At 56.3% G+C, this 14,588-nt stretch overlaps 1 protein-coding gene across 1 annotated transcript in view; it reads left to right on the top strand.

Moving 5' to 3' along the window:
• Positions 1-794: 794 nt before the first annotated feature.
• Positions 795-14,588, top strand: part of OLFM1 (olfactomedin 1) — a 32,018-nt gene continuing 18,224 nt past the window's right edge. Inside the window, exons 1-4 of the mRNA XM_032261939.1 lie at positions 795-1,266; positions 3,310-3,459; positions 8,457-8,612; positions 11,597-11,816. Of these exons, the coding sequence (XP_032117830.1) occupies positions 1,117-1,266; positions 3,310-3,459; positions 8,457-8,612; positions 11,597-11,816 (676 nt within the window). The 5' untranslated portion in view covers positions 795-1,116. The remainder of the gene's footprint in view (positions 1,267-3,309; positions 3,460-8,456; positions 8,613-11,596; positions 11,817-14,588) is intronic.

Below are 14,588 nucleotides of genomic sequence, written 5' to 3'. Positions count from 1 at the left end.
CCACACACCCACGCCCCCCACCACGGACCCCAGTCCCCGCCCCACACGCCCACCGCCCCACACCACGCTCCTGGGCGTGGCCATCTTAGGTCCGGAGACCCATGCCCTGCGCAGGTCCTGCCCCGCGTGCGCCCTCCCGGGCCCCTCCCTGCGCACCGCGGCTTCCGCAGGCCACCCCCCAGCCGCGCTGGTGCGGGCAGTGCGGGTCGGGCCCTTTCTTCCCCCGAGGCCTCAGAGCCCCGTGGCAGCCCAGGGTTCGCAGGGCGCTTTTCACTCTGCAGCGATGCCCGACGCCGCTAGCACTGTTGACTCTCGCGAGTCCCGCTGCTTTTGGAGTCGGCCCAGGCCTGCTGGGTTTCAGGGGACGGCCCAGGCTGGCTGGGCCCCTCGAACCACCGCGGAAAGGGGCCCCCTTAGGCAGGACGGGGCCGTCTCCCCGCGGGCAACCTTTGCCCCAGAGCGCGTCCTCTGCGGGGATCAGAGAGGGGCCCCGGCGCGGGGTAGGGGGAGCCCGGGGCGGGAGGGCGCGGTCCGTGCGCCGGGCTGGGGTCCCCGCGCCGCCGCCGCGGGCTATTTTCTGAGCCGGGGGCGGGGGCGCGTTTTATCTCCTCAAGTCACCCCGATCCCAACTCCTGGGCGGACCCGAGTCTGCAGACCTCGCTGCCGGCAGCCAGGGGGCGGCGGGGAGCCGCGCGCGCAGGAAAAACCCACCCATTTCCTGGGCGGATTGCGTCGGCCCCGCCCGGTCGAGCCCCGCCTCCCGGCCGCGGCCCCCGCGCGCTGCCCGCGCCGCGCTCAGAGCCGAGCGGCGCTTCCCGGTGGCGGCGGCGAAGTGCGGAGGGACTCGGCGGGGCGCGGGGCGGGCAGGCGGCGCGGGGCTTGGGGCGCGGCGGGCAGCGGCCGCCTGGCCACCCTCCCTGGCGCCCGGGGAAGGCGCGGCGATGGCCGGGGCGCGCGGGGCGGCGGCGGCGGCGGCGGGCGGGCGGCGGCGGGCCGAGGGGGCGCGGGGACACAGCCGGGCGCCCCTACCCGCCGCGGTGCCCGCCGCCTGAAGGCCGCCCGGGCGCGGGAGCCGGTGCCAGCTCGGAGCGGGCGCTGGAGGCGGCTCGAGGCGCGATGTCGGTGCCGCTGCTCAAGATCGGGGTCGTGCTGAGCACCATGGCCATGATCACCAACTGGATGTCCCAGACGCTGCCCTCGCTGGTGGGCCTCAACACCACCAAGCTCTCGGCAGCCGGCGGCGGGACGCTGGACCGCAGCACCGGCGTAAGTGCGCCCTCCGGCCGCCTTGGCGCGGCCCCTCCTCCTCCTCCTCCTCCTCCTCCTCCTCCTCCTTCTCCTCCCTCTCCCCCTCCCCCTCCTCGGTCCGGAGCCCCGGGCTGGGCCGGCGCCGCGCGGGACCCGAGTCGCCGTAGGAAGCGGCGGGGAGCAGGGTGGGCAATGGCCGGGGTCGCAGGCCGGCGCAGCGGTGGAGACCCTGCTCCCCACGCCCCCAGCCTGGGCCACTCAGTCTCCACCCGCGCGCCCCTAGGGCGGCGTTTCCTTCGCCGGAGCCCCTCGCCGCGGTGTCCGGGGAGCCTGCTAGGGTGTGGAGGCTTGGAGTCCTGGGTCACGAATTGTGAGCCCCTCATTGAAAGGTTAGGAAACTAAGGCTGGGGACTTGGGGACCTGTCCAAGGTCACACTCAGCAAGTGAGGGGTGGAGCCGCTGCTAGACCCCAGTCTGGGCTCCGTCCAGCCGGGACTCTGAGCCCGCCCTAGTTTGTAAAAGCCAGATTGGCCGGACCGGGCTGGGAGTGGGGCCCCGCCGGTGGGCCCCGGAGCTGCTGCCCGCGCCTGCGTTCCCAAACTCCCAAGACGCCCTTTCCTCCCCAGCCCCATGAAGGCTTCGTTCCTTCCCCTCGGAGGACGGTGCCGAGGGGCTGTGGCGGGGCCCCTGGGAGCCTGCCCTTAGGTGCTGCTCACCCCCCTTGCCTTTGCCTTCATCTGCCTGCACCCCTCCCTCCTGGCCTCTGAAATTGAAATCCGGTCTGCCTCCCGAGCCTAGCGGGAGGGGGAACCGTGGCCAGGGCTGCTCTGACTTAGATGGCTGAGCGAGGCTGAGCTGAAACCACCCGCCCGGAGTGCGGAGCGGAGAAGGGGCCGCGAATGCGCACCCCAGACCACTGCCCCTTTAGGCTGAAAGGAGAGGTGAAGGACGTTGAGTGTCCCTGCCTCTCCCTTTTTGCTGCCAGAGGTTAGGTGCTCTGCAAAGAGGGCTCTGTGGTGTGGCTCCCTCCTAAGACCCCTCTTGAGAACACCCCCCTGCTCCTTCAGGAAGCAAAGGGCGATTCCTCCATGATGACTTTGTTCCAGCCTGCCGGTCCGATCTTGTGGGGTTGGGAATGAATGAGATTAAAGATATGACTACTATAGATTCTCCCTGCCCAACTTCTCCTCCCATCTTCATGCTAAAAATAGCAGAGAGGTGACCTGAAGCCACCGGCGGGGAGTGTGCTTGGAAACAGTGGGGCCAGCAGCAGGGTGGAGCGGGTGTGCTTCGGAGCGCCCGCCCCGGCACCTGGCAGGGCTGGATTGCAAGGTTACACCAGACACGGGCAGCCCTGGTTTCTTGGTGGTCTTTGGGCAAACCTCAGGACTGGGGTTGGGGGTGACATCCACCAAACGTCTCGTGGGTGGAGCCCACATGGAGTGGGAAACCTAGTGTTTTCTTGGGTCAGTCTTTGCCAAGCTGCCGGCAGGGAGGTTGCGGTGGTTCGTGGTTCATCACAGCTCTAAGCAAATAGGCTACTGGATCTGGGGCTGTTACAGTGGGTGCTTCATCTGCAAGTGTTAGGGAATGGCAGGGCGAGGCTTGGTGGTGCCAGCCACCTGTGCTTGACTTACGGGAAGGATATCCTTTTTCTGCAATACGTGCCCACACTAAGCCACCGGGCATTTGCTTTCCTGCCTTGCTCCTCGTCCAGCCTGTGGCCTCCAGTTGCTGCCCCCCCCCCCACCCACCACCCAGCAGATCAATTTGGCCAGATGACAAATTCCAGACATCCCTTGAGTTGAATTGAACCTGAATTTTAAGAACGTAAAGGGTCCTGCCTCTTTGACTTCCTTTCAGCCCTGGGCCCCCTAATGGGAGACCTGTGCCTTTTTGTTCCCAGGGGCCCTTTCTCCACTTTGGGTCAAACATGTCTTGGGGCCATTTCCTTGTGCCTTTTCCCTGGGGCTGGATGTGGACAGTTTCCCCTGGTTGTTGGCTCTGATGCACAACCTCATGGTCTCCTTTTCTCTCCCTCCCCACCCCTTCCTTCTCCAGGTGCTGCCCACCAACCCTGAGGAGAGCTGGCAGGTGTACAGCTCTGCCCAGGACAGCGAGGGCAGGTGTATCTGCACAGTGGTTGCCCCACAGCAGACCATGTGTTCACGGGATGCCCGCACAAAACAGCTGAGGCAGCTATTGGAGAAGGTGAGTCTGCACGGAGTGTGTGTGTGTGTGTGTGTGTGTGTGCGCGCACACGCATGTGTGTGTGTACATGCTGTGTGCTCACGCCAGCACCAAGGCTTGGCTAGCTTGCAGGCTCCATTTCGGCCCATTCCTGGCTTGTCTCCACTCAAAATGTTTATGAATGAATGAAAGGGTGGATGGACAGGTGGATCAGTGGATGGATGGATGGGTGGATGCCTGGGTGGGGATGGGTGGATGGCTGAATGCGTGGATGGATGAACGGATGGATTGAGACTTCCAAGGGTGGCCCAGGAAGAGAGTCTAGACCTGCCTCTCTGTCACTGCAGGCTCCGTTGAGGAGTCTCATGGGCGTGGTGAGACGGGACACAAGGCTCGTCTCTGAGTGATGTCATATCTGTGTGTGCAGGGCTGGGGCTCTCACCCAGCAGCTACCTTGGAGAGTGCCTGTGGGCCCAGGAATGCATGACCGTTTGGATTTTACCAGATGGGGTCTTTTTTCTGCCCTTGAATGGGTGGACCTGGCCAGTGGCTGCCCAGGTGCTTATCACCATGAACGCCTTCCTGGGGCTAAAGCAGGCCCTGCTGTCACCTTCAGAACCCACACGGGAACAGCAGGGTGGAGTTTGCGTAACACATTTCAAATCCGTTATTTCACGTGATCTTCACAAGAACCATGTGAGGTTGGTGGGATTTTTCACTCCGTTTTGAGAAGGCGAAATTGGGCTCTCCCTAGAGGTGGACTTCCTTGTCCCAAGCCAGACAGCTGTTAGTAGGGAAGTTGGTGCTGAGACCCACATGGCCGAGCTCATCACCTGCTTCAGTCTGCTCCGCTCCCCAAGTTACTCAGGGTGCCTTCTCCTGACAGGCACGGCCCACCTGCCTTTTGGCACATTCCGCCCAAGGACCCAGTATTCTGTGGCTAACCTAGGTTCTGGGGGCCCCCGGGTGAGTTACCAAGGGAACAAGGAGACATGGTGGGCCCTTCTGTTCCACCCATTGATTCTTCAGGAGAAAGGGGCATTTGCATGTAGCACCTATGGGGCAGGGAACCTTCCCACCCTGAGGGAGTGGGGTCACACACCACACACACACACACACACGTGCACACCAGTAACTGCAGGTTGGCCTTGGACCTTCTGGAGTGGGCATCAGCTCAGGAGTATGAGAGGAGGCCTGGGGGGGTAGGGCCCTGTGACTCGGGGGTGGCTCTGTTCTGGGGGGACAGATGCTGCTGTTACCGCCCACCTCATTGGAGAAAGTGGGAGCAGCCTGGGGAGAGGACAGCGTTGCCCTGACTCAGGTCAGCATTCCTGGTGCTGGAGCACAAACCCTCCTGGAAGCTCTGGACAAAGCAGGTTCCCTTTCTTGGAGAGGGAGAGGGTGGGCTAGAGATGTCGAGCACCCGCCCAGCTCCGGCAGGTGCTGAAGGCTTGGGGTAACTGCCTGCTCCTGTCTGTGCCTCTGTCCCTGTCTGGAATGGATGGCCATGGGACGCTTGTTTCTTGGGCAAGAAGGGTGCATCGTGGTGCCCAGCGCAGCTGGCCCAGTTTGTAAAGCATGCTCCCCTTGAAGGAACAGAACGGGTTTTTTTTTCTCTTTAGCCACCTGAGAAGATCCTTTTAAAAGAATTAAAGTAAGATCCATATAACAGATTCCACAAACATTTATTAACAACTAACTAGACCAAAGCCTAATTGAGCCTTTAATTATTCAGAACCCGAGAGGAGGGAGGCGGCAGCTGGAGGGGCCTCTGGGCTGTGGGGGCCGGGCAGAGTCAGGTGGGGAGAGCAGAACCGTGAGCCCAGGGAGGAGGCATTTGCCGGGAGAGCAGAGTTGGGAAATGGATTCCAGAATGCTCCATGAGCCCTTGGGACTGCAGGTTCTGGAACATTCCTTCCTTCCTGTGCGTGCCACAGCGTTACTGCTTAAAAATTTAAAGCCCCATTTGATAGCATACCGGGCATGAGGCACTCTATTTTCAGAGGGCATGAGCCAGTTGCTGTGAAAGGGAAAGAGGGCCCTGGCTCCTTAATGCACTGTGCATTTTAGCAGGAGGCTCCCTCCCCAGCTCCCCCGCACACCCTGGTCTGTGTGCTATTTCCTTTCTTTCCTCTTTCTTTTTTCTTCTCTTGCCTTCTCTTCGTGGGCAGAAGCAGGACAGGACGCTCCAGAAACCGCAGCCCATGTGCCCTGTGGGTGGGGCTGGGTCACAGCTGGGCATATTCCAGCCAGGTCGGTGTTTCTGCGGCCTGGCTTCACCTTTAACCCACCTGGGAGGCTGCAAGATGTTGAGTCCTAGACCCCACCCCCAGAGTCTCTGATTTCTGTTGCCCTTGAGCCCCTGTGGGGAGCCTGGGCACTAGAGCCTTGGAGGCCTCACCAGTGCCTTGCAGCTAGGGTGGAGCGCTGTGGGGACGGGAATGGTGACAGGCCTGAGGCTCAGGCTCCGTTCTCTTTGAAGCAGCACTGGGCCCTGGGTTTGAGGGTGTAGGCTTTGGAGCCAGTCCAGCTTGAACTGGCAGGCCTGGCTTCGTGACAGTAAGCAAGTCGCTTAACTTCTCTGAGCCTTGGCTTCCCTATGTGTAAGATGGGACTCAAAATAGCATTCAGCTCCGGGGCTTTTGTAGAGATCAGATGAGATGAATAACACCACAGCAGCTCAGCGCAGGGCCTGGAACACGGGAGAGGGTGGTCATTATTAGCAGTTCGTTATCCCGAGGCCAGGTGTGTCTTTGCATGTTGCTGGCCCCCCTCCCGCTTCTTAATGCCGGCTGCCGACCTGCGTAGGGCGTGAGGTAGACTGTGTCATCCTGTAGCTCTGTGACCCTGACCGTGCCAGTTGGCTTCTCAGAGACGTCCTGCAGGCGAGAAAATGCAGGTGCTCAGAGGAAGGGCTAAGCTGGGAGGAGGCTGTGTTTGGGGAGTTCTGGGTCCCTGCCACCCCAGGGCGGGGAGATGGGCCCTGGGGAGATTGCAACCCTGGAGGCGAACCTTGCGCCTGGGCCTTGTCAGCGGCCAGAAAGGAAAATGCAGTCAGGGTTAGAAGAACCATAGGAGAGGAACTGTTTTGTTTTAAGGCAGCAGAATAGCTTGGTATCTTTAAAATTTTCAGATCTGAAGTCTGATCTTTGAAATCTGTTAAAAGCATACCTTCTCTGGGGAGCGAAAAGCCTGTGGCGCTGTGCGTGGTCTCCTGACCCAGGCCAGCCCGAGCTCAGCAGCTGCTCATGGCACTTGTGGGCCTTCCCTCCTGGGGATTCTGCCAGGAGGGGAATGGGGAGAGGGGTCTGGGCTGGCGCTGTCATTTGTATTGTTCGGCCATGTGGCTGCAGGGGCCACTCCTGTGCACTAGATTTACTGGACTTTGTGCAGGGGTTACAGATGTGGGTGAGACCCAGTGTCACTCCCTCCATGAGTGTCCTGTCCACAGGCTGTGGGGGTTGGGGGGGCAGCTTTGTGGCTCACTCCTGGGCAGACATTGTGCCAACAAGATGATGTTGTTTCCAAATAGTTTTAACTCAGTTCATCAGGGAAGCCTCCCTGGAGGAGGTGGCATTTGGGCTGGGCCTTGAAGGACGAATAAAATGAAACTTTGTATCTTTTCTTGAAAGGGGTGCTGTAGTTATTGAAAGTGACAGAGTAAGATGAGCAAGGGAATCAGGCAGGTGGTGGAAGAAGAATGCTCCCATTTCCCAGGGAGGGGAAGGGGCGAGAGGGAGCTAAAGCGCTGCTGTGTGCTTTACGAACTTGAAATTGCGGGATGGGTTTGTGTTACTTTCTAATAACGGGACGTGAAATCCCTTGCACTTTTGGGTGCTGAGATTGGCGAGAGTGGTTTTCCCCCGACTGAGGAGGCGTGGCTGGCTCCTTCGTATTTCACTTCACTGTATTTGCCCTGGTGGAGGACGTATAGTAAGAAGTAGAAACCGCACTGTCCTCTTTTCACACTGACCGGGCAAAGCTAAGCCTCGTCCCCAAATGGTTTTGTTCCTAGAAGGGAGAGTATTTTCAAATTCAGCAAAAAACAAAAAAAAAAAAATCAGAAGTGAAGATTTGCTGTCATGGAGGTAACTTCTTCCATAGTAATTGCATTAGATTCTGAGAAAATGACCCAGACACCACTGCGGCAATCCTCCGGTTCCCTCCACCTCCCCGCAGCCCCGAATGCATTTGCACAGAAGCACAAGCCAGTTCCCTGCAAATAAAATGCACTGGCAGGTGGCTGCACTGAAACTGTTTTTCTTTTAAGCTCCCTGGAATCCTGTTGAATATTAAAGTTCCATCTTGAGGCTAGACTCAATTCAGGTCTGCCTGTAAAGATGTAAAACAGCGATTCTTCATTTGCTGGGTGATTGATTCCTGACTCTATGCTCAGAATGTACATGTTTGCAGAGCAGTCATCTACCTGTGATGCTGTGGGCTGTGATGGATGGCGCGGGAGATGGGGGAAAAGCTTGATGCAGAGTCAGGGAGAGCGGCTCCCTTGTTCCTTCACTCTGCACTTAAGTAATCAACCTCATCAGCAAGGCACTCAGTGAGATTTAGGAGGAAGGAGAATTTATACCTGGGGCAGCCGGAGCACGCCCTTCCTCCCTGCCGGTATTTATGCTTGCCTAACTGATTCGGTCCTGCAACATAAAGAGACTAGAAACAGTCTCCACCCACCACTAAAAAAAAGAGAGCTCCAGAGAAAGCGCCCCGTCCTGTGCCTGGAGCAACAGCCAGGGAGGAACTTGAGTTTCCTGAACCTCTCATTCGCATCCCTGATGATAAGAACCCGTTGGCAGAGGAAATGTTTACCCAACCAATTTGCTGTGTTTGGGGAGTTCTGGGTCCTCACAGTCCCCGGAGCTGGCGATTACCTCGTAAATAATGCATGGGCCACTTCTGGTCCTGGTGTGCCAGCTGTGTGGGAAAGGGCAGCGTCGTGCGAGCAGGCAGAGAAGACTGTCTGGCACCTACTGCGGCTCTCACTGAACCTGCTGCCCTTTTGACAGGTGCAGAACATGTCTCAATCCATAGAGGTCTTGGACAGGCGGACCCAGAGAGACTTGCAGTATGTGGAGAAGATGGAGAACCAGATGAAAGGACTGGAGTCCAAGTTCAAACAGGTGGAGGAGAGTCATAAGCAACACCTGGCCAGGCAGTTCAAGGTATGTGTGTTCCTCCCCCTTCCCTCCCTCCTCCTCCTCTTCCTCCAGCTCCTCCTTCCCCTCCCTCCTCTTCTCCTCTTCCTTCTCCTCCTCCTCTGCCTTCTCCTTCCCCTCCCTTCCTTCCTCTTCCTCCTCCTTCTCTTCCCTCCTTTCTTCCTCCTCTCCTCCTCCTCCTTCCTATTCCTCCTTTCCTTCTCCTTCCCCTCCTTCCTCCTTCTCTTCCTCCTCCTTTCCCTCTCCCCTCCCTCCTCTTCTCCTCCTCCTCCTCCTCCTCCTTCCCTGCCCTCCTCTCCTCTCCTCCTCCTTTTCCTCCTCCTTCTGGTCTCTTCCTCCCCCTCCTCTCTCCCCCCACTCCCCCTCTCCTTCTCTTCTCCTCTTTCCCTTCTCATCCTCCTCCTCCTCCTCCCCTTCCCCTCCCCCTCTTCCTCCTTCTCCCCCTCCCCCTCTCTTCCTCCTTCTCCCTCTTTCCCCTCTCCCTCTCTTCATCCTTCTCTTCCTCCTCCCCCGCCCCCTTCTCCTCCTCCTTCTCCCCTCATCTTCTTTTCTCCTTTCCTCCTCCCTCTCCTCCTCCTCTTCCCCTTCCTCCTCCTTCTCCCCCTCTTCCTCCTCCTCTTCCTCCCCTCTCCTCCTCTTCCTTGTCCCCCCTCCTCCCCTCTCCCCCCCTCCTTCTCTTCCTCCCTTTCTCCTCATTCCCCTCACCCTCTCCTCCTCTCTCCTCCTTCCCCCGTCCTCCCCCTTCCCTTCTCCTTCTTCTCCCCACTTCTTCCCCTTCTCCCTTCCTTCTCTCCCCTCAGCCTCCTCCTCCGCCCTCCTTCCTCCCCTTTCTCCTCCTTATCCCCATCCCCCTCCCCCGCCTCCCCCTTCGTCCTGCTCCTTCCTTCCTTTTCCTCCCCATTCCCCTCCTCCCCCTTCCCACTCCTCCCCCTTCCCCCTCCTCCCCCTTCCCCCTCCTCCCCCTTCCTCCTCCTCCTTCCTTCCTTTTCCTCCCCCTTCCCACTCCTCCCCCTTCCCCCTCCGCCCCCTTCCCCCTCCTCCCCCTTCCTCCTCCTCCTTCCTTCCTTTTCCTCCCCTTCTCCCTCCCCTCCTCCTCCCTCTCCTCCTCTTCCTCTGAGGCTGGGTGTGCTTTCCCTTTCCCTACAGAAATGGTCATTTGGGGCAGGGAGAAGCACAGCAAAGGCTGCTCTGTGCCTTGAAAGGGCTGTTGCCCTTGGCAATAGGGAGGCCACCACCTGGCCCTGTTCTGCAGAAGCCACCTTGGCAGGGGCAGCACACACTCGCCCCCAGGCCCCCCGTCAGTGTGGTTGGGAAGCCGGGGTCTGAGATCCCTCGCTGCCTGAGCAAAGTGGAATATTAGCTGGGCAGGGACACACGAGTCCACAGCTGCTGCAGGTAAATCGCATTAGGCGAGGATTAGCTTAATTGATGAGAGCCATTTTGGAGCGGGAATGTCTCAGGGCAGTTTTTCACATCTGACCTGATCTAGCCGAGACAAGGTACGCCATAGATGCAGGGCAAAAAGAGAGAGACACCAACCTCCTTTCCACCCGGCGGGAAGTGTTCTGCTTCTCCGGGTGACTCTGGACATGAAAACTGGCATTTGTGTGACCTAAAATCATATACACAGATGTGCAGCCAGCTAGAGCTCTTCCCACAGTTGACGCCATCTCAGTAGGACTCGATGGAAACATGATATGCCGCCTTAATTAAGGTGTACATGCATTTTAATTAGAAACCCAGCCCAGATGTAAATGAACAGGCGGAATTCACGGCCTCGCCGCCTGGAAACTGCCCGCGCTGTGTCTCTGTCTTCCCGTCCTTTTTGTGCTAATGTTTTCCCTTGATGTGCCCCTGCATGAGGCGAGAACTCATTCTCTTTTAAAAACGATACATTAAATAGATGAAATGGCCAGCTAATGAAGTTATAAGTCTGTATCCTAAATAAAATAGTAGCAGGCCTGATCCCATTGAGGTGGAATGAGCCGATGGCGCTCGTCAGAGGCAAGTGGACATTCTGTCCTTGCATCTGGCTGGTCATCATGAATTACTCTGGAGAGAGAGAGAGAGAGATGTTGACCTGTCTGACCAAAATGCGTTTATGTCTCTCAGACAGCACTCCCTTCTCTGCGGCCGACAGACTCCTTCAGAGGGGGGTGTCTTCAGCAGCTGGGAGGTAGCTCGTCCTGGTAAATGTTGTTGACACACACATCTCTCTGAGTTTCCAATTTTGGGGCGCTGCGGCTCTGTGGGAAGAAAAGCAAGCGCTTGCCTTGACTGTGCTAAACTACGTTTAAAAAATTCCAACAGAAACTGTGATGAGGGAATCTCAGTAACTCTTAAAGCAGTTCGTTTTGACTGGCTCGAACGTGACAGTGGGATTTCTCCAAGTGACCGTGTGCATATGTGTTTCCTAATGGCTGTCTGTCTCAGGCAGGCTAGTGAGCTAGTTCTTCAACGGTATTTCATTTTCTTACTTGCAGGGCTAACTTAAAAGAGTTTTTTCAATGCTGCAGTGACTGAAGAGGCAGTCCACTCCCATGTAACCATGAAAGAGAGCCAGAGAGCTTTTTGCACCATGCATTTTTACTATCATTTTCCAACACTTAGCACCATTTCACTAAGGAACCTTGAATACAACCAGGATCCTCCTTTGCATGCGACTGTAGCTGCATTTTATGAATAGTTTGAACCCTTGTCAATGCATTTTTTGAAAAAGAAAGAAAAAAAAAAAACTTCGTGTATGTGACTCAAAGCATGTAACCTTAAGATGTTGCATTCTAAACTGACAATAAAGACCTTTCCCAAATATGTTGGTGTTCTGAGGACTGTTTAATATGCTCTTCTAACTCATTTGGACCAGAATAAATAAGCCTGTAAATAAGGCGGGAACATACACACTTTCCCTCACCTAGGGAGAAGCCAGGCCAAGGCAGGGTGTGAGCGTTCTTGCATGCATCGCACTGAACCAGCTTATTTTAACCTTGCAGGCAATAAAAGCGAAAATGGATGAACTTAGGCCTTTGATACCTGTGTTGGAAGAGTACAAGGCCGATGCCAAATTGGTATTGCAGTTTAAAGAGGAGGTCCAGAATCTGACGTCAGTGCTTAACGAGCTGCAAGAGGAAATTGGCGCCTATGACTACGATGAACTTCAGAGCAGAGTGTCCAATCTTGAAGAAAGGCTCCGTGCATGCATGCAAAAACTAGGTAGGCCCAGTACCCTGCGGGACGTGGCGCTGCACTGCCCACCTTCCGGCACACGCGCAGGCTTAGGGAGTGGTGCTGAAGTGGACAGCGCCAGCCTGGCTTCGCGAGGCTTTGGCTGCGTTAGGGCTCCTGGCCAGGGCTACCTTGAGAGACAGCAGAGGAGGAGCGCAGGCCTAGGGCACCGTTCAGAGCCGCGTCTCGCGCAGAGGCCACAGACCCCACTGAGCCACACATCTGGAAAGAAATAGCATACCATCTGGCGTACTGTGTGTGTGTGTGCGTGTGCGTGTGCGTGCGCACGTGCGTTTAAGACACCAGTTTAATAGGGATGGAAATACACATCTCAGATTCCTCCGGACTGCGAAGGAGGGCTGGTGGAGCTCCTGAAATACTGAATCATGCATAGTTTGAATAATAAGGGGCACAAAATTTAATTGCATCACAGTAGAGCTGCCATTCACAGCACAGGAAGGAGCCCCCCTACACAGCCTGGAAGGGGAGGAGCCTCAGAGCGAATGAGCCCCTTCCTTGGTGTGTCTTCTAAGAAAGACCCCCGGTGTGGGATGACCTGTTCAGATTCTTATTTCCGATTGATTATCCATTCACCTTATCAACTTTCCAGTTAATTACTAGGAGAAATCTTAACACATGAGTCTCTGAGTCTACTTTTAAATAGCACATTTCAAATCCCAATTTCACTTTTAGTTTTTCTTAAGAAATATTAGCTGTCCCTCCTTGCCAGCTGTTTTTTTTTTTTGATACCACAAAGGTGGTTGTTTTCCTACTACCTACTTTTTAGGGTAACTTAGGGTGATTTCTGCCTCATGCAGTTTATCTCAGGCTTTATCTGATGTCCTTAACTCGGTCACCTTTTTATTTCTCCCCTCCCTTCCCCACACCCACACTCCAAGTGCCTTATTATAAACCTAAAACATCCAAAAAGAACGCTTTTTAAAATCTCTGATGGTTAGGTGAAAGACAGAGAATATTCAAGGGGAAAGGTGAGAGCCAAACCCTTTTGTTTCCCAGGGTTCCCACTCTAGGTGATTTTTAAATGCTGTTCTAGGTGTCCTCGGTGGGTGCACAAAGCTTTAAGTTCCCCAATTCCAAAACAGAGACACTGAGACGTGCCAGGAGTGGTAGAACTGGTCTGTTTTGGTGTGTGCACGCTGGCTGTGTCCCATGGGGGTCGCTAACTGCATTCTTCAGCTCCGTGCTCCAAGGTGCCCAGCCCTGGTGTGACCATGGCTGGGTGACCTCAGACAGTCCCAGGCGGGGGGTCTGCACCACATGGCCTCTACCGTGGCTTCCCAATTTGACTTTCTAGGAGTGGGTGTGACTGCTTGGCTTTCTAGGTGTTGGTGTGAGTGTTGATGCTGACAGAGCTGTGCTAACGGTCAGGGGGCAATGTGACTGTTTCCATTGGGTGCTATCTTCGGGCTGCTACCTGTGATGACATTGAGTGACCTCATGGTTTCCGCCCTCTCCAGGCCCTCCAGACACTCCCACTGAGGGGTCTCCCTCGGCCTCCGAAGGACCCAGTGGCAGGGTCTTGTTGTTGTTACTTATTTCCGCATGAGCAGCATCTTTCCCCTGGTATAGACAGGGCACATCATGGAGAAATGCAGAGAAAACCTCCACATTTTCCAATCGAGGAATCAAGGGAGCAAAGTGGGGATTTGGAGTAAAAAGTTGCAAATGGTGAGAAGCCAAGGGCCTTTCCAAGAGACACCACCCCTCCCGGGCGAGCTGGCCTTCCCATCTGTGCCTGGCCTATTTTTAGTAGCTGGGTGAGTCTACCTTGTGGCTTATGATCTTGGGTCTTGTGCAGGAGATCACATGGCTGCCCTTGGGTTGCTAGCACCTTGATTTGGGAGGAAAGAGAGATGGTTACCAGGACTCCAGGGGCCGTCTTGTTCCCACCCTTGGAGCGCAGCTGCCTGCTTTCACCTCTGCGTTGAATTCTTTCTTTGGAAGGTCTGCCACACACAGGCAGAGCTGCTGAATCAGAGCATCTGCAGGTGGGGCCCTGGTGTCTGCCTGTAGCCGGCACCCAGCTAATCTTGACGCCACAGCCAACTGAGCTCCCCGTGAGAGGAGGCAGCTTCGTAAGGTAGTAAGCGCCACTCGATAGCGGTGTGACTCCCCCAAGGCATTTACCCTCTCGAGTTTCCGCTGCCTCCTCATCTGTAAAATGGTGCAGGGAGTCCCCGGACGCTGGGGTAATTCATGGAATGATAATTCGTGGAAGGCATTCAGATCCTGATCTCAGCACTGGGTCCGGCAGAGGAGGTGCTGGTAGGCAGGTGGTAGCTGGCTGATAACTGGATAGGTAGTTAGATAAATGATTGATCGATTGAATGATAGATGATTAATAGACACACAGATAGAAAGATTTAGCAGCTGCTGATCTTCCTCCTCCCTCTTCCCAGGCTTCCGTTCAAGCTCAGTAACTTAAGCACCAAATTAATATCCTGCAGTTGCTTAATTTAGCTTCATTTTAGCCTTGCAAATAGGCACCCATCTCAGGACGGTCCTGGCAGCCTGTTTCCTTGCTGGGAGGTTGCCGAGGAGACCAGCCTTCTGTTCAGTGGAGCCAGCACACACTGCCGGCTGTCCCAGGTGGGCAGGGCTTCTGTGACACATGGCATCCAGCAGTGGGCACGTCCCAGGTGGGCATGGCTTCTGTGAGACATAGCATCCAGTAATAGGCACATCCCAGGTAGGCAGGGCTTCTGAGAGACATGGCATCCAGTAGTGGGCACGTCCCAG

Source organism: Sapajus apella, unplaced genomic scaffold (genome assembly GCF_009761245.1).
Source record: "Sapajus apella isolate SASKATOON/1434 unplaced genomic scaffold, GSC_monkey_1.0 scaffold126, whole genome shotgun sequence".
Taxonomy (NCBI): domain Eukaryota; kingdom Metazoa; phylum Chordata; class Mammalia; order Primates; family Cebidae; genus Sapajus; species Sapajus apella.
The sequence above is the reverse complement of the archived record's forward strand: the minus strand, read 5'-3'. Positions and strand labels throughout refer to the sequence as shown.